The 18177-nt window shown below is 35.9% G+C and overlaps 1 protein-coding gene and 1 pseudogene across 5 annotated transcripts in view; one reads left to right on the top strand and one right to left on the bottom strand.

Annotated features, from left to right (window-relative positions):
• The window catches only part of AGTPBP1 (ATP/GTP binding carboxypeptidase 1), a 168387-nt gene that overhangs the window by 18914 nt on the left and 131296 nt on the right, over positions 1–18177 (top strand). For all 5 annotated transcript variants that reach the window (XM_024753796.1, XM_024753793.1, XM_024753795.1 and 2 more), the window contains one exon: positions 10067–10131. In XM_024753796.1, the coding sequence (XP_024609564.1) occupies positions 10100–10131 (32 nt within the window). In that variant the 5' untranslated portion in view covers positions 10067–10099. The remainder of the gene's footprint in view (positions 1–10066; positions 10132–18177) is intronic.
• LOC112405415 (NEDD8-conjugating enzyme UBE2F pseudogene) lies at positions 7771–8424 on the bottom strand (annotated as a pseudogene).

Below are 18177 nucleotides of genomic sequence, written 5' to 3'. Positions count from 1 at the left end.
TTCAATTTTTTTGAAAAGTAGGCGTGGTAGACTTAGTTTAAAAAAATACTGTAAGCTGATTTTTAAAAAAATGATCTTTTTATTGTGGTAAAATATATTTAACATACAATTTGCCATTTTAACCATTTTTAAGCTTATAATTCAGTAGCATTACTTACTTTCACGATGTTACACAACAGTCATCACTGTCTAATTTCCAAAATTTGTCATCACCCCAAACAGATACTCTGCAACCATTAAGCAGTGACTCCCCATTCACCCTTGCCACTAGCCCCCAGTAAACCAATCTACTTTTTATCTCTATGAATTTGCCTGTTATAGATATTTTATATAAGTGGAAGCGTACAATATTTGTTGTTTTGTTTCTGACTTATTTCACTTAGCATAATGTTTTCAAGGTTAATTCATACTGTAGCATGTGTTAGAACTTTATTCCTTTTAATGGCTAAATAACATTCCATTGTATGTATATACCACATTTTGTACATTCATCTTTCAGTAGACACTTAGGTTGTTTTTGTGTTTCTGTGTTGTGAAGAATGCTATGTACGTTGACGTAAAATTATCTGTTTGAATCTCTGTTTTCAATTCTTGTGGGTATATACCTATGAGTAGAATTGCAGGGTCATATGGTAATTCTTTTTGAGGAACCGCCGAACTATTTTCCATAGTGGTTGTGCCATTTTACATTCCCACCAGCAATGTGTGAGGGTTTCAATTTATCCACATTCTTTTATTTTTAAAATTTATTTATTTATTTACTTACTTTTTGCTGCACTGGGTCTTCATTGCTGCACCCGGGCTTTCTCTAGTTGTGACAAGCGGGGGCTACTCTTTGTTGCAGTGCACGGGCTTCTCATTGCAGTGGCTTCTCTTGTTGTGGAGCATGGGCTGTAGGTGTGCAGGCTTCAGTAGTTGTGGCTTGCTGGTTTCAGTAGTTGTGGCGTGCGGGCTCAGTATTTGTGGTGCGCCAGCTTCAGTAGTTGTGGCACGTGAGGTCTAGAGCACAGGCTCAGTAGTTGTGGCACACGGGCTTAGTTGCTCCGTGGCATGTGGGATCTTCCCGGACCAGGGATCGAACCCATGTCCCCTGCATTGGCAGGTAGACTCTCAACCACTGCGCCACCAGGGAAGTCCCTGGATATTAAACCCTTATGACATGTCTGATTTGCAAATACGTTCTCCCATTCTGTATGTTGTCTTTTCACCTTCTTGACAATGTCCTTAGATGCACAGAAGTTTTTAATTTTGAAGTTCAATTTATTTATTTATTTTTTGTTCCTAATGCTTTTGTTGCCATAACTTAGAATCCATTGCCAAATTCAAGGTCATACAGATTTACTCCCATGTTTTCTTTTAAGAGTCTTAGTGCTTATATTTAGGTCGTTGATTCATTTTGAGTTAATTTTTAGCTATGGTGTGAGTGGGTGTTCAAATTCATTCTTTTGCATGTGGAAATCCAGTTGTCCCAGCAATGGAAGAGACTGTTCTTTCATTATGGAATGGACTTGACACCCTTGTCAATAATCAATAGGCCATAAATGTATGTGTTTATTTCTAGACTTGCAGTTCTATTCCATTGGTCTCTTTGTCTATCTTCTTGTCAGTACCACTGTAAACTGATTTTAACTAGCATTTACTACAAACATGAAAATTATTGACAGTGCAGATATTTGCTATCTAAAAACTATAAGCCAAAGTAATATTAATAAAAATGTAGCCCATTAGAATTTATACCAGAATTCGTAAAAAACAAACTTTTTTTCCTGACTAACATGATGAGGCTCAAATATAGGTCCAGGAATTACAAATGAGTATATATATGTGTGTTGATCACTTGATATTTTATGAAAAGGTTTTATACAATAAACTTATTAGTTTTTAAAGCTAAAAATAAAGAGTAAAGTTTATGTTTTTCATATGAAACTTGTTTTTGTTTTCTTTGGTTGACCATTCACAGATTTCATTTTCAACTGACATAAGATGATTTCCTCCTTGCTCTTGATGCTTGTTAAACAAAAAATTCCATACACATATAATGAAATTGAAAGCTGGCAGCAAAATGTTCATTACCCTCTTATGATTTGCAGGACACTACTCTTTGATAGAAATCCAGCACTTTTTAGGGGCAGATCAGTAAATACCATCTTGATTTCATAGTCAGACCGCAGTGCACAAAATTCTTTCTCCTCAAAGTCAAGTTCTCAGCCTGCACAGATGATTCAGAGAAAGGATCTCTCATTTCAGCGTTACACTTGTTTGAAAACAAAGGGAAAATACTGTTCTATTTTTTTTTGTTCTATTTTATTTTTAAATTTTGTTCCCCTAGGTCAGCAAGACTTGAGATTTGCAGATATATCCTTTTTCACTCTTAAGTCCAAGCAGCAATAAGAGCATCTTTTGATATCCTTTTGTCACTTGATCTTTTCCCCAAGAATCTTGTCACTTGAAGTCAAAATGCTTTCTTTAAGGTCTTGCAGAGAGTGGTTCATTTGTTTCATGTGATAACAAATCTTTGCTAAGTTGGCTAGTTTCAGTAGCCATTCTTCATCCTCTGAGCACTTAGCAGAATCTGGCCTACTGTGTTTGCGAACGTACCCCTGCAGCTCACCATTCGGCTCCGATGTCCTGTTGAGAACTCTTCATCTGCTAAGCCCCTGGACTTCTGCATGGAGCAGGAGATTTATGTGCTCTTTGTCCAGGTTTTCACACAGCTCTTTAAACATTTTTGAGTAAACAGGTTTTTGTTTAATAAAGTCAATCATTTTTTGTAGCTTCAAATAGAACTTTTTCATTTCATCTTCCAGAGCTTTTGACACTAGCAATTCTCTGTGAAGAAAACACTGTGTTGAGAAGTCAGGCTTTTGTTTTTTGGGTTTTTTTTTCGACGTGTGGGGGGAGTTTAAACAATAGTGGCACATCTTCACATGGAGCCAGCTATTGATGGGACATTTTCAGCACAGATGCCAACATAGTTCCTCCAAGATGGACCTTTTGTTTCGAGACAGAGGACAAAACATTAAATATCCTGTCCTTTGCTGGCTTTGGGCAGCACTCTGTAGCAAAAAAAAGTTTTCTTGATTTCACCATTTTCAAATCTTATAAAATCTATAAATATATAATGTAATCTTATAAATATTACAGATGATGAACTCTGTTGGCTCATCAATCTGGTTAGAGAAACTTGTTTTCCTGTTATCACGTAGGTCTTTAACATCACATGACATGTCAATACATTGACTTACCTTACTGTTATTGTACTGTAGAACTTTAAAAATTTCTCTTATTGCATATCATGTAAACATTTCACTCAGCATAATTTTACATTCTGGCTGTATTAGGTTCTCAGCAATTGAGGTGGCTTTCCTTTTTCTGGTCAATAAGATCTGCTACTATATAACTTGCTACCTCAGCCTTTTTATTATATGTTATTTTTTAAAGCAAAAGCTTTATTATGCTTATTTTAAGATCCCATTAATATCTTTAACGTGTCAAATGACTATAATTTGCAGCTATGTCTTTTGAATATTGCTGGAGCCATTGCTGCACTTGAAACGCTTTTTCCACAGACAACACAAAATGGAACAGGATATTTCATTGTATAAATCCATTGATAAGTAGTTTTCATTAGAAGGATATGTTTTTTGTGTGTGTCTCTTGTTGCATTAACTTAGTGAAATGACTTGCAAGATACAACTCTTCATTACTAATCTTACCAGAATTGTCCACTGACCTTCCTTTCACACCTCAGCCTCAAAAATTGCCACATTGGATTATCAGGCATATTTGTAAATTACAAATGGTAATGTGTGAGACATAAGGGCATACCAAACAATTAACTGAGAAAATCACAAAAAGTCCAAACATTTCACAGTAGAAGTCCCTGGTAATTTATTTAGTCCACATTTTGGAATGTTCAGACCAATAGCAAAGCGTTAGGAATGGGGGCAACTGGGTATAAAGTTTTTTTCATTAAAAGTAAAATTTCCCTCCAGTTTTTCATTACACTTGCAGAGTTTGTTTGCTCCTATAAGGCAGTTAGCAGTGCACAAGGGGAGATTAGGGGACACAATTTGAGAGGGAGAGGCTGATAGTCATTAGCCTATTACCTTCTCCCTGTGTCCTGCAGTCTTCAATTATCAAGGCCAACTCTAACCAAATGAACATGGCCCTACTGTGTACTATCACACACAGCTGATTTGTAACAAAATCATTAATGATGCTGCCACTGCTTGGTGCACAAAAGTAAAAGAGAAGGAAAAAAGAACCCCCTCCCATCATGAGCTCTCAAAGAATTCAGTTTGGACCCCACTTTGAGAAACCCTGGACTAGACTTTGGGACCTCTCCATACACTGCTGTAGAAGAACTAAGCACGTTTAAGTTGGTACTTACCTGTGGGATCAAGTGGCCTTTTTCTGACTTTCAGTCTAATAAATTTCATAAATGATGAAATTGAGGAAAACATCTGGAACCCTAGCTGCAGGAGAGTTTGGGAAATACTTTTTTTTTTTTTGGAAAGCTTTCACGTTCCTGTAGTACAGGAAGGCACACTGGAGAGAAATTGAGCTAGATATTGCATGCCAATATATCTACCATATTGTTGGATTTTTAAAAATGAAGATTTCTTATTTGTGTAGTAAAATTTTCTCAAAATTTTGTTCATTCAGAAATTTATTTACCACCTGCAATGTGCTGGCACTGTTCTAGGTACTTGGGAGACAGTGAGCAAAACAAAGATTTCTGCCCTCAGGGAACTTTAATTCCAGTGGAGAGAAATAGATAATAAATAGTACACAGAGTTAAATTGTCTAGTTTACAAGGTGATTAAAAAGAGTCAAGTAAGTAACCACCAAGGTATTAGATATTAAACTACGTGACTTATGTGATTATATCAAGAACCTTGGGTTGTTGCTGCTTTCCTCAAAACCTTCAGGAAATGAAGGAACCCATTGTGGTTCTTTTGTAGTCACCAGTGGTGATAAGCTGCTAAGAGTCTGGGATAAAGTAGAGTACAGGATTGATGTATGTGGTGTGATAGGGCCATATATTGAGCATTTATAAGTACATGGAAATAAACTGTTCCCTTAAAAATTTGTTTTGACACCTGTTCAATTATAATCAGTTATTATTGAGTAGTACGGTTTTCAGTGTGTTCTGATACTTTTGAACCATCCTGTCATAGAAGGTGGTAAGTGCTCTGGGAAAAGATAAAGTAAACTGAGGCAAGGGGCAGTGGGTATGCCAGGGTCTGGAAGCGATTTAAAGTATTAAATAGGATGGTTGGGATAGGCTTTATTGAAAAGGTGATACTTGGGCAAGGGAAGTTTGGGAGTTGGTTGGTCATTGGGATATCTGGTAGAACATTCTGGGCAAAGGAAACAGGTTGGGCAAAGGCGAGAGTGAGCCTGGCATGTTGGTGGAAAGCAAGGAAGCCCAGCCAGTGTGTCTAGAGCAGTGTAAAGGAGAAGAGTTGTAGGTAGGAGATGAGGTTAGTGAGGGAAGGGCTGGGGTATTCCCTTAGGGTCCCTAATGTCATTGAAATGGGTAGCATTGCTGGGCTTTGAGCAGAGTGCTGGTAAGATTTATCTGCGGCTTTTTTTTTTTTTTTTTCTCTTCAAGTTTTTAAAAGGATCAGTCAGGTTGTTGTGTTGAGAATAGAGTGAAAGGAGACTGATAAGGGCAGTGGCCCAACCATGGTAATAGATGTGGAGAAGTGATCGGAGTCTGGATATATTTTGAAAGCAGAATTATCAGGACTTCCTCATGGGTTGGATGTGGGATGTAAAATAAACAGGAGTCAAGAAGGACGCTAAGGTTGTAGACTGAGCAACTGGAGAGAGAGAATTGTCTCTAACTACAGTTGGGGAAAGCTGAGGTTAGAGCACATTGGGAAGGGAAGGGAAAGTCAGATTAGTTTTATATATGTTGAGTTTGTGATATTATTAGAGAGCCAAGTGGAGATGTGGAGTAGTCATGAGACTGGATGAGATCACCAAGGAAGAGACTGGAGTTGAAAAGGACAAGAACTGAGCACTGGGGCATTCTAGTAAAGGAAACTTAAGAAGGGGTGGCAGTGAGGTAGGCAGAAAACAAAATATGGTCATATAAATAAAGTATTTGCAAGAAGAGAGAGTGATCAGCTATATCAAATGCTCCTTCTTGGAAGTACTTTCTTTGGCCATACACAGTGGAAACTATGTAGCCATTAATGTTTGTTAAATGAATGAATTTTGAGATTACAGTGATTTTCATCATCTTTTTAAAGTTAATTATTCAAGTAAATACATGCTTTCTAATATTTAAAAAATATAGCAAAACATGGTAGTTACATAAATTACACATGCAATAAAATGACATAGAACTAGAGAAACATGTTGTATGAATATCAAATTCCTGGCTTTGATACCGTGCTAGAGTTAGCATAAAATGTCATATAACTGTTGGGTGAAACAGAGAGGGAACACGGGACCTCTCTCTACTATCTTTGCAATTTCCTGTGAATTTATAATAATTTCAAAATAAGAAGGTAAAACAGTATGGCGAAACATAAGAAATCAAAGATCTTTTTTCCACTATCACCTTGCTTTCCAGCCCCCTATTCCACTCACCCCCATGCCCAGAGGTAACCACTGTTAAGCTCTGTTAAAGTGTCCATTTTTCCTAACCTCCTGAAATATTTTAAAGTAAATATGAGGTAGGTCAGATCATAAAAGTGATTCAGATAGTGCCACAGACTGAATGTTGTGTCCCTAAAAATTTGTTTTTTGAAAACTAATGCCCAGTGCAGCAGTAGTGTTTGGAGGCGGGCCTTGGTAGGTGATTAGGTCATGTGGGTGGAGCTCTCATGAATGGAATTAGTGTACCTATAAGACACCTAAGAGAACCCCCGGCCCCTTCCCCCATGCCACAACACAGTGAGAAGATGGGGGTCTATGAACCACGTAGCCAATTCTCACCAGTCACTATAACTGCCAGCACCTTGATCTTGGACTTTCCAGCCTCCCTTGCATACGGTCTCAGCTTCTTTGTCCCTTTCTTGCTTTGTCACACTTGGTTGGCAAAGCCACAAAACTTTGTGGGATGCAACACTTCTGCTTCTAGGTTCCTGCTCTTTCTGTTACACCATACTGTAATGAACACAAACTGTCAAAGCAAAAAGAAGGCTTTTCTTTTTCTCTGAAGTACTGTGGCATCAGACTTCAGCAAGAAAAACTGACTGTAAGGGACATATTGGCTTAGTGAAATGCACTTCTTTTCCTTCTTTTGTATTTTCTTTGTATTTGTCTTCAGTAGTTGCTTGACCTAACATCCTTCTGTTGGCTCTATACAATGAAAATACAAACTAAATGACAATAGAAAAAAATAATTAAAGCATTAAATTGTACAAATTACGAATCTGTTCCAAATATACTCACATTACATACAATGCACATTTCAGTAGAGATCTACAGTGAATGACTCTATACATTCCGGGAAGCTTCATGACATCTAGGAAAGGGCTAAGAATTTACATCCAATCACAGTTTGTAACGGATTTCTTATCACCAGTCTGCAAGCTATGCTGAGCACATCGATAGCATCACTTGTACAGGGAACCGATTTTGTCTGGGAAAAAGGGAAGAAGCAAGCTCTAGGCTCAATTCTGAGTTCATTACAACTTCTCAGGAATCTCAGCAGAGGCCTATTTAGTACAGTTTCAAAAAAGTAAATATGTTAAGGTAAGGAGGCAACCCTTTAGAACTTCAAACACATTTTCTTGCTGTATTTATGTAGAACTCTCCAACTACAATGGGCAGTTGTGAAGAGGTTCTTCCTCAGGACAACATGGTCACAGGACTTGGACAACCAGTGGGACTGAGAGGGAGCTTCATGACGGGAGGAGGGCTTCCTTTTAAGTTGGAGACAGATGTGTAACACACAGCCTATGAGCCCTGCAGCCTTCTGCTCCTATCATCTGGCGTAACGCTTCGTGTAGTCTTCAACTTTATTCCCCAAGTCCTCCTTGTCCCACAGACGATGTTCTGCAGCTTCATGATTCAGTGGAACATCAGAATTGAGAGGATCAGTAAACAGAGTTTAATCCCGAAACAACATCCTTCCATGTCCTCATGGGAGCCCAGCCGGTGCCATCAACTGAATGTTCTCTTAGTAAACTTCGACATATTTTACCAGTGATCCTGGTCAAGCATTTCACTTTGCGAGGTTGGAGTTACAGTTTGCTGAAAACAGTGAAGCTTGTTTGGATCAGAAAAATGCACTTTACATGTGCAACGTATTATAAATTAGCTTCATTTCAAGCAACCTCTTTAACAAGCAGCATGTCTCTCATAGAAGCCCTCCGAGCAGAGTTGGAGGCTATGGCTGATGTCCGGGACCCTTTGAGACCCATCATCTCGCTTCTGTATGCTTGCCAACGTCAGCATTACTGCTCTCTTTACCCTGGGCTCCCGAGACAGGCGAGATGTGGCCCCTCACCTCCTGAGGTGGGCTTGCTGTTAATTTAGTTTTAGAGAAAGTCATACTGTTCAACAAGTAGAAGTAGCTTAATTAACTTCTGTTTATGGCAGCAGCAGCACTTTTGAAGACACCCCTTAATTAATTTGGAAATTGGAAAAAGTTACTTTGACTTGGTAGTCATTAAAAAAGTCAATTAAAAGAAAAAAACAGCATTTAAAAATTTCTTATCTACCTTAAAAACAGCCTATGTAATTTTTGTACATAACCTTAAATACATGTTTCCTCTTTCATAATTGAGGTAATTAGAAAAATGAAAAAAATTCATGTTTATTTTGTTAATGTAAAAGTTCTTTGTTGTTGAAGAACTACATCCAGAATATCTATATCTTCTTTTTTTTTGCGGTACGTGGGCCTCTCACTGCTGTGGCCCCTCCCGCTGTGGAGCACAGGCTCCGGACGCGCAGGCTCCGCGGCCATGGCTCACGGGCCCAGCCGCTCCGCGGCATGTGGGATCCTCCCGGACCGGGGCACGAACCCGTGTCCTCTGCATCGGCAGGCAGACTCTCAACCACTGCGCCACCAGGGAAGCCCTATATCTTCTAAATCTATTATATTAAACAATTTGAAGTCTCTTTTTTTGCATGTTTGTTTTCTTTTAAATGTAGCATTACTAAATATTGCATAAGAATGTAACTTGTTGAATTGGCAGTAATTTTTAAACTTCTTGTGATGCCACAAAATTCTGCTTCATTAATAAGCACTGCTATGTAAAATTAAAAGATATCTAGGGTTTTTTTTTTTTGGGGGGTGAATAGTTGTAAAATAAATCTGAAAAATTATAAAAATTGTGTGAATTGAGATTTAGGGTTTTAAACCCCTTCTCCCTCTTGTCCTTGCAGCCCAGGGTGGTAACTGCTTTCTGCAACTCTTTATCTTGAACCTCCCTAGGTTTCCTCTTTTGCTTGCTAGCCTTTCAACACTCATGTGACCAATTCCTATATTAGGTTCCTTCTATTAAAAAAAAAAAGATTTAAGGTTTTAAAAGTGTAATATGCACTTTCTAAAGATGAAACCTGTATTGATTGAGGGAAAATATGCGTAAGTATATTAAATGAGATGATGTTTTAGAAGGTTTTTGCTCTGTTGTCTAAACAGTTTGTTTTTGATTAAGGTGTTTTCATATAGAAATAATCATACATATTTACCAGTATTGCACTGCTCTATGAATGGTGGACAATACACTAATCCCATGATGCTGTGATTGGTTTGAGTATTTTAAGGTGGAGTATTAGAACAGGAAGGATAATTTGAATTATCTGAAAAGAAATCTTGGTACTATATCATAAATTGTGTTATGTTAAATTTTTGCATTTTTGTAGCACTAAGATTTTTGATAACATTTTACTGGCTGATTTTAGGTAATTTAATAGTCACAGATTGCGCATTGAAGTGACCTGCCAGAAGCACATAAAACTCAAACATCCTCCTGTGGTGTCCAGTATTATGTTGCCCATGATAAAAACTTTCAGTTGTATGGCTTTTATGACATCTAATATATAGAAAACAGAATTGTGTGTTTAATATCATTAACTTTTGTTTTCTTTTCAGATTATCTGCAATGGTGAAATGAAGTAATTCAAGATGAGCAAGTTAAAAGTGATACCAGAGAAAAGGTACTGCAATTTTATTTTTATTTATTTATTTATTTATTTATGGCTGAGTTAGGTCTTTGTTGCTGCTTGTGGTCTTTCTCTGGTTGCAGCGAGTGGGGGGTACTCTTCATTGCTGTGCGCGGGCCTCTCATTGTGGTGGCTTCTCTTGTTGCAGATCATGGGCTCTAGGTGTGTGGGCTTCAGTATTTGTGGCGCACGGGCTTAGTTGTTTCGCAGCATGTGGGATATTCCGGACCAGGGCTCAAACCCGTGTCCCCTGCATTGGCAGGTGGATTCTTAACCACTATGCCACCAGGGAAGCCCTGGTTCTGCAATTTTAAATACCAGTATGTATAAATTACAGAAATAATGCATGAAGTGATCATTTGAAACTTTTTACTTTAAGAAATATTTGTTTAAATATAGTGTGTTATATTTATGTTATTTTATTAATATTTATTAATGTTTAACTTTTCAGTTAAAGCAGGAGTCAGCAAACTAGGACACATGGGTCAAATCTGGCCTACTTCTTATTTTTGTGTGGCCTATGAGCTAAGAGTGGTTTTTACGTTTCTAAATGGTTGGGAATAAAAATAAAAAGAAGAATAATATTTTCTGACATATGAAGATTATATGAAATTCAAATTTCAGTGTACGTAAATAAGGTTTTACTGGAATACAGCTGTGCTCACTTATTTACATATTGTCTGGCCACTGAATTTTTTTCCTTACATAAGACTTGATCAAAGCACATCCATTTCCACAGAAAACTTATGATATTCTTTCTGTCTTTAAAGGCTTCTATAGATGCTCTTTTTAGTTTATTTTTTTGCCCCTTTTAGATTTATTTCTCAACTGTGAGATATCTATTAGACACTCTCATGTACCTAACCCAGCACTGAATCTTTGAGAATAGAAAAGAAACATAAATATAACACTTAAACACAGTGCTTTGCAGAAAATGGGTGTTGAGTATGTTCTGAAGAATTGAGCCCTATTCTCTTTTTACACGAAGCTTATAACCTCATGAAAGCACCTGAACAAATGCAGTATAGTGGTTTAACCAGTATACAGTGAAGTGTTAAATTGTGAGGTCCATAGAGTTAGAAAACAGGATCCTCATAAATAGGTGTTTATTGTGTGATATGGACTTGAAGAGGCAAGGCTGGCTTGAGACTTTCTGACTTTTTAGCAAATCTGGAGGATTGGGTAGAATATTGATACTTGCTGAGTTTATGCAAGGACTGTAATTGGATGGATTAGATTGGCAGATTTAAAGACCATGTGAGTGGGTGGTGAGAAATCAAGTAATGAAAATTTTATAAGATACAAGAAGCAGAATTTTTCTCTACTCCCTACTCTACATCATCATGTTCATGCCCTAAATGTTATCACCAGCAAAACTCTCCTTTCAAAGTACTAATTCAGACTTTTCATTTTCCAACAAAAATCTTTTACCTTTCTAGCTCACTTGTTCAAGTGGCTGTACTGCAAAGAGTTCTGCCTTATCCAGAGCTCTGAGCTATTGACTTTTGTCATCTCTTCCTCTCTTACCTAGTGTAGAATCCATTGTTCATCATTACACTCTTGGAATACCTGAAATGTTTTTACCTCACTTTGTATTATTTCATCACACATACCAGACGAAGTCCTTTCCCTGGGTAGACCTTTACTGAGCAGCTGAATGATGTTGGAGGATGAACTAACTTGGAAGATATTGCTAAAAATTATGGATCATTATTGATCAGTAATCTTACTATCATGGTTCTCTATAAAGCTCATTTTCTCAATTTTTTTTTTTTTTGCGGTACGTGGGCCTCTCACTACTGTGGCCTCTCCCGCTGCGGAGCAGAGGCTCCGGACGCGCAGGCCCAGCCGCCATGGCTCACGGGCCCAGCCGCTCCGCGGCACGCGGGATCTTCCCGGACCAGGGCACGAACCCACGTCCCCTGCATCAGCAGGCGGACTCCCAACCACTGCGCCACCAGGGAAGCCCTCTCAATTTTTTTAATGACTGTTTTACACTTTCTTCATACCTTTCAAATCTTTGAAATCCTCAGATGTATCATATACATACCCTCAGCAGTTGACCTTCTCTGTGATATCATAGAGATAAAACAGTTTATTATCCTTATATTTCTTACACAAAATTTGCATACTCCCCTTTACTTGATTCTATCCTCTGTTTACCCTCCTGTTATTTACTGCAACAGAGGATGTGTCTGTTTTTTGTTAAAGACTAATACTGTCACCTGTGTTCTAGATTTCACCTCTCTCTTTCCTTCTCAGGGTCTTTTAATCATTAGTATTGTTCTGTATTGAATCTTTAACTCCTCCATTCCTTATCATTTAAACATGATCTAGGCTTTCCAATATTTAGACTCTGCTCTTCTGTTACTACTCAATTTATCTGATTTCCTCAAAAGACAAAAATTTTGAAATAGCCTATAAATGAAATCTACATCTCATTTCACACTCTCTAACCACTCTTCTTTAGTTTCTGCCTTATCCACTACACCAACAGTACCTATGAATTTTTAAACAGCTTTATTGAGATATAATCATCTTCCAACAAGCTGTATATAGAGAGTACAGTTTGGTAAGTGTGGCCTATGTATAACTGGAATTATCCTCTCAATCAAAATACTGAAAATATTTATCATGCTCAAATGTCTCCTGGTGCCCTTTTGTAATCTTTCTCTCCCACCCCATCCCTCACTCCAGACAACCATTGATCTGCTTTCTGTCACTACAGACGTGTTGGCTTTTTTAGAACTTAATATAAATGGGACCATACAGTATGTCTTTTTTGGGGGTGGGGGTGGAGGTAGAAGGTAGGGGTGTGGGTATGCCTTCTTTGATTCAGGGCAATTATTTTTGAGAATCATTTCTTGCTATCATACCTTTTTTGATTAGTAAGTAGTATTCCATTGTGTTGATATACCACAATTTGTTTATCCATTCAACTTTTGGACATTTGGGTTGTTTCCAGTTTTTGGTTGTTACATGAGCATTTTTGGACTTACACTTTATTTTGAGCATTTTTGGACTTATACTTTATTTTCTATTAGCTAAATACCTAGGACTGGAATGGCTGAAGCATATGGTAGGTCTGTGTTTCTTTTTATGAAACTGCCAACAATCTGTTTTACAAAGACATTAATACCATCTTCTATTCCCTGCAGCAGTGTATGAAAGTTCTAGTTCTACATTCTCACCAACACTTGGTATGGTCATTCTTTTTAAATTCTTAAGTTCTTATGATCATTCTTTTAAAATTGTAGCCATTGTAATAGGGGTGTATTGGTGTCTCATTGTGATTTTAATTTGCGTTTCTCTAATGACATGTTGTTGAGCATCTTTTCATGCACTTATTTGGTGAAATATCTTTCCAAATCTTCCAATTTTTGAAATTACAGTGTTTCTTAATAGTTGAGTTTTAGAATTTTTTAATATATTATGGGTACAAGTCCTTTATCAGATATTTGAATTGCAAACATTTTCTTCCAGTCTTGTCTTTTCATATTCTGTGCAGTATCTTTTAAGATCAGAAGTTTCAAATTTAGATGATTTCCATTTGCTTATTTGTTCTTTTATGGATTATGCTTTTAGAGTTGCATCTAAGAAATATTTGCATAACCCATGTTACCAATGTTTTCTCTTATGTTTCTTCTAGAAGTTTTTATAGTTTTAGATTTTACATTTAGGACTATGCTCCTTTCTGAGTTAATTTTTATATATGGTGTGAGGTATGGGTAGAAGTTCTTTTTTTTTGTGCATATGGATATCTGGTTGTTCAGCACCATTTTTAGAAAGACTATCCTTTCTTCACTGAGTTTCCTTTGTACCTTTATCAAAAATCCATTATTTGTGGATGTGTAGGTCTATTCTCATACTCTGTTTTGTTCCGTTGATCAACATGTCTATCTTAGTGCCTATACCTCACTGCTTGGATAATTGTTGCTTTATAACGAGTCTCAAGATTTAGATAGTGTTGGTCTGCCAACCTTTTCTTTTTTCTAAAGTTTGGCCTATTTTAGGTTCTTTGCATTTCCATATGAATTTAGCATCAGTCTGACAATTTCTACATGACAGCCTGTTGGTATTTTGATTGGGATTGCCTTGATTCTGTAGATCACTTTGGGGAGAATTGATATCTTAACACTATTGTCTTCTTACTCTTGAACATGATATATCTCTCTTGTATTTATGATCTTCTTTAACTTCTCTCACTAGTATTTTGTAGTTTTCAGTGCACTGGTTTTTCAGGTTTATCCCTATTTCCCATACAAATAACAACTCTTTGAGGGGTGTCCCTAATAATTTTTAAGAGTATAAAGTGAGGCTGAGAAATGTGGTTTTAACAGAGTTGGAATAGGCCTGACTAAAACTCTTGTTATTATAAAAGAGAGAACAAATATTGGGGGAAAGTTAAAGTTAGAAGTTAGCCATATGCACTTACCTAAAATCCCACTAGAACATGACCGGAGAAATTTTTAAAAATAATGAATATAAAATAATTAGCATTTAGTTAACTTTGGTGAAGAAATTTAAAGGATAACTTTAATTATTGTTGACACTGGTATAAATTCAGGTTATTTAAATTTTTAACAAACTTTTATTGGTTTTCTTTAACAAATCCCTTGATACTATTGAGCTACATTTATTGTTAAAGAAGCCTTTATTGTGTTTAATTATTATCTTAGAAGTAGTTAGAGAAGTATTGTTCTCTTCCATTTAGAATATTATTTTCCAAACTTACATATTTAAATATTTAACTATTTCTATAAAGGAATGGTAGTGAAATTTCTATTTTTCATTGTCCTTTGCTGTACGATAAAGAAAAGTAAAGATTTGTGATCAGTATTTGGAGAGAAACAATAAAAACATGATTAAAGCAAAAGTAATAAAAATAAAGAGTTATAAATGAGGAACAACCATTTCTGAAAGATAATGTGTATATTTTGGACATAAAACTATATGGTTTGAAATTAAATCTTTATTACTATGAGTCTTGGTTAAGTCTAAAACTTTGATATATTTTAATGAATTTTTTGCTGTCAGATGTTTATATCTTATTTATGAAGATGTTTACTATCTGTATTCAATTTACATTTTAAGATGAAAAGGTAATAAAATTTATTTATAATGTGAAGATAGGTTCTTTAGCCCTTGCACTTGCTTGGGAAATTATCTGTTGCAAGGTAATATCTATACACCATTGAGACTTTTGTAACATACAAAAGAATTATGTTTTTAGGGAAATAGCTGTAAGGCTGGATGTAAACTCAAAGAATCAAAAGCAGTAGGAGACCACTACAGTGAAACAAATATTTGAGTGATAGTTTAAAATATACATTGGAAAGTTAACTCGATTTGATATATTTCACATTGATCATATTTTCAATTCCATGATTTTTTTACTATAAAGTAATTAACATTAGCAGTTATAAATGGAACCTCCCGGGGTTGGTCTTGGTCTCATTTTGATTCATCTAAAAATAGGGCAAGGCAGGGAAGATAAATCCTTGTCTGAGCCTCTTTATTTAACAATTTTCTGCTCTGCTGTGTAGCTCAGATCACTCATTGAATAGCTGTATAGCTTTTGTTTTTACCTTTATCCTTGGATTTTCCAAAGTCTAAAAATCATTCAGTAGGTAGAGGTGCCCTCTGGTGTTCACCCTGCAGTTCTCTCAACATTAGTGTCAGCAGCCTTAAATTTTTAGAGCTGAGTTGGGGGTGGCTTGGAATATTTCGTCCAGTTTTTATTCTGTCAATGAGAAAAGTAAAAATAGGGAAATCAACTTGCCTACGTTCTTAATTTCCATTTGTTTGCCGTCCTTCAAAAAATTCATGCATCTATCCATCTATAATTTGTAAGAGCATGATTCTTAGAAAGAAATCACTTAGTTGCAAGTTGTTTTACTTTGATAGTGGTGTAATTTAATTTAAAATTCAAACTCTTACTTTGGAATGGAACAGAGCATGTGTTATGGTCAGTGTGTTTTGTATGTTTTTGAATATTTTTAATAGTAAATGTTTTATTAGCTACTGAAAAATGCTAACAGATGACCTTTAAGAGAAAAATAACTGGAGAAAACTAAACAAAAAAACCCACTCAATTATTAAATTTCAGAATCCTGGTTTCCATAATGCAAATTTTTCTTAAATCTAGGTTACAGAATTGTTTTTAAAGATGTATTTGCTCTCTAGTATGCAGACTGTGGTGTCTTAATACCATTTCTTACCAAAAAGAACCAGGGCTTTTTGGAGAAAGGGTCGATTCCAGATCAGAGAACAAAATGTGCAAGATAAGTTGAGAACAACAGTTCTCAAACTTTTTGTCTAAGAACCCCCTTGTGCTCTTAAATTAATGACTCGTGAAAGCTTTTGTTGAATGTGCGTTATTTTTAATCTATTGATATTTACCATATTATAAATTAAAACTGAGAAATTAAAAAAATTTTATTACTTCATTTAAAAATAACAGTAATAAACCCATTGCATAATAACATAGTAATATTTTATGTTAAAATAACTAAATTATCAAAAATATTTAGAAGGTGGCATGATTTATTAAATTTTTGCAAATCTCTTTAATGTCTGGTTTAATGGAAGACAGCTAGATTCTCTTATCTGCTTCTGAGTTCAAACTGTCATACATACATCAGTATACATATTGTTTATAGTACACACATATGTTATATGTATGTACATATATGTTTTAATGAGTATTCATGTTGTTAATGTATATGGCTACAATATGGGCTCACATAGGTATATATTTAGAAAAGGAAGGAATAGTTGAATAAAAGGCCTTTTCAGATAATTGTGGCTAATTGTCCTTTGATTTATGATGGAGGAAAATAAAGTTGTGTGTTCAGTATTTGGAGAGAAACAGTAAAAATGTGATTAAAGCAAGAGTAATAATTATAGGTGAGGAATAAACATTTCTGAATAACAATGTACTTTAGAAATAAAGCCATATTGTTTGAAATTCAAATTGAAGTGGATGTTCTTTGATATTACACTAAAACTTGATAAGTGGTAGTTCCTTAAAGGTTAGTTGCACTGTGGAGTCAGAAACCACATATGTGAACTTTTAATTTTCTTTTACATTAAAATCCATTGGTCTCTTTTGCATATTGACTGGTTCTTTTTCCCATGTCTGAATTTGTAACATCACACATTGGTCAGTATTTGGAACATATTGATTCAGTGAGTTATGCAGACCTTCTAAATATTGACAATATTTATTACACAGTTTGAAAAAATTACATTTACTAATATCACCAGTGATTTTATCAGAAAATTCTTTAAGAAGGGGGAAGCTGTCAAGGTCATGATGGTAGATCTTTGTTTTCCAAGATTCTAATTTTTGCTTGAAAGTTCACATTTAATCATTGGTAACAAATCTATCAGTTGTTTCCTTGAAATGATAGACTCATTTTGTTTATTGCCAAGAAAATGTACTCCAGAATACCCCAGTGCAAATAATCATTGTCAGTTGTTTTTTTAAAGTAAAAATGATGTTCTATGGAAAAAGTAACTAGTTCAGCTTGCAGTTTAAACTACCACACAAGTGTTTTCCCTCAACCATCCTATTTCATTGTGCAGCTGAAATGTCTTATGTGCACACAGAATATTAAAAAATGTATACTCATAGGTGAAACTGGCATTTTTGTTTTTAACTGTGAGTGCATGTTGGTGAAGAACATGGTGACTGCTAGTTATCACACAGTGACTACAGTTTGGTGTCACTGTTTTGATTGTATCATGTGCCAGCACTTTATCCACCATTGCCTTCAGATCAACAATGTAAATGTCAATACTGTGTCAAAGGTAAATAGTGTCTTAGTATTCTTATGAAAATAGTTTTTGACCTCACAGATTTTCTGAAAGAGCCTCAAGTACTCAGTTTTGTAGAGCATATACTGAGAACTGCTGGCCTAATAACAGTCTTGTTATATCAAAATCCAGGAACCTATCAAAGACTAGGATCATAACAAAAGGACTTGGGAGCCCACACGAAGAGGCTCCCATTGATCAAAGGTGGGGCAATTTGAG

The sequence above is a fragment of the Neophocaena asiaeorientalis genome, unplaced genomic scaffold (assembly GCF_003031525.2).
Source record: "Neophocaena asiaeorientalis asiaeorientalis breed wild unplaced genomic scaffold, Neophocaena_asiaeorientalis_V1.1 scaffold220, whole genome shotgun sequence".
Classification (NCBI taxonomy): Eukaryota; Metazoa; Chordata; class Mammalia; order Artiodactyla; family Phocoenidae; genus Neophocaena; species Neophocaena asiaeorientalis.
The sequence above is the reverse complement of the archived record's forward strand: the minus strand, read 5'-3'. Positions and strand labels throughout refer to the sequence as shown.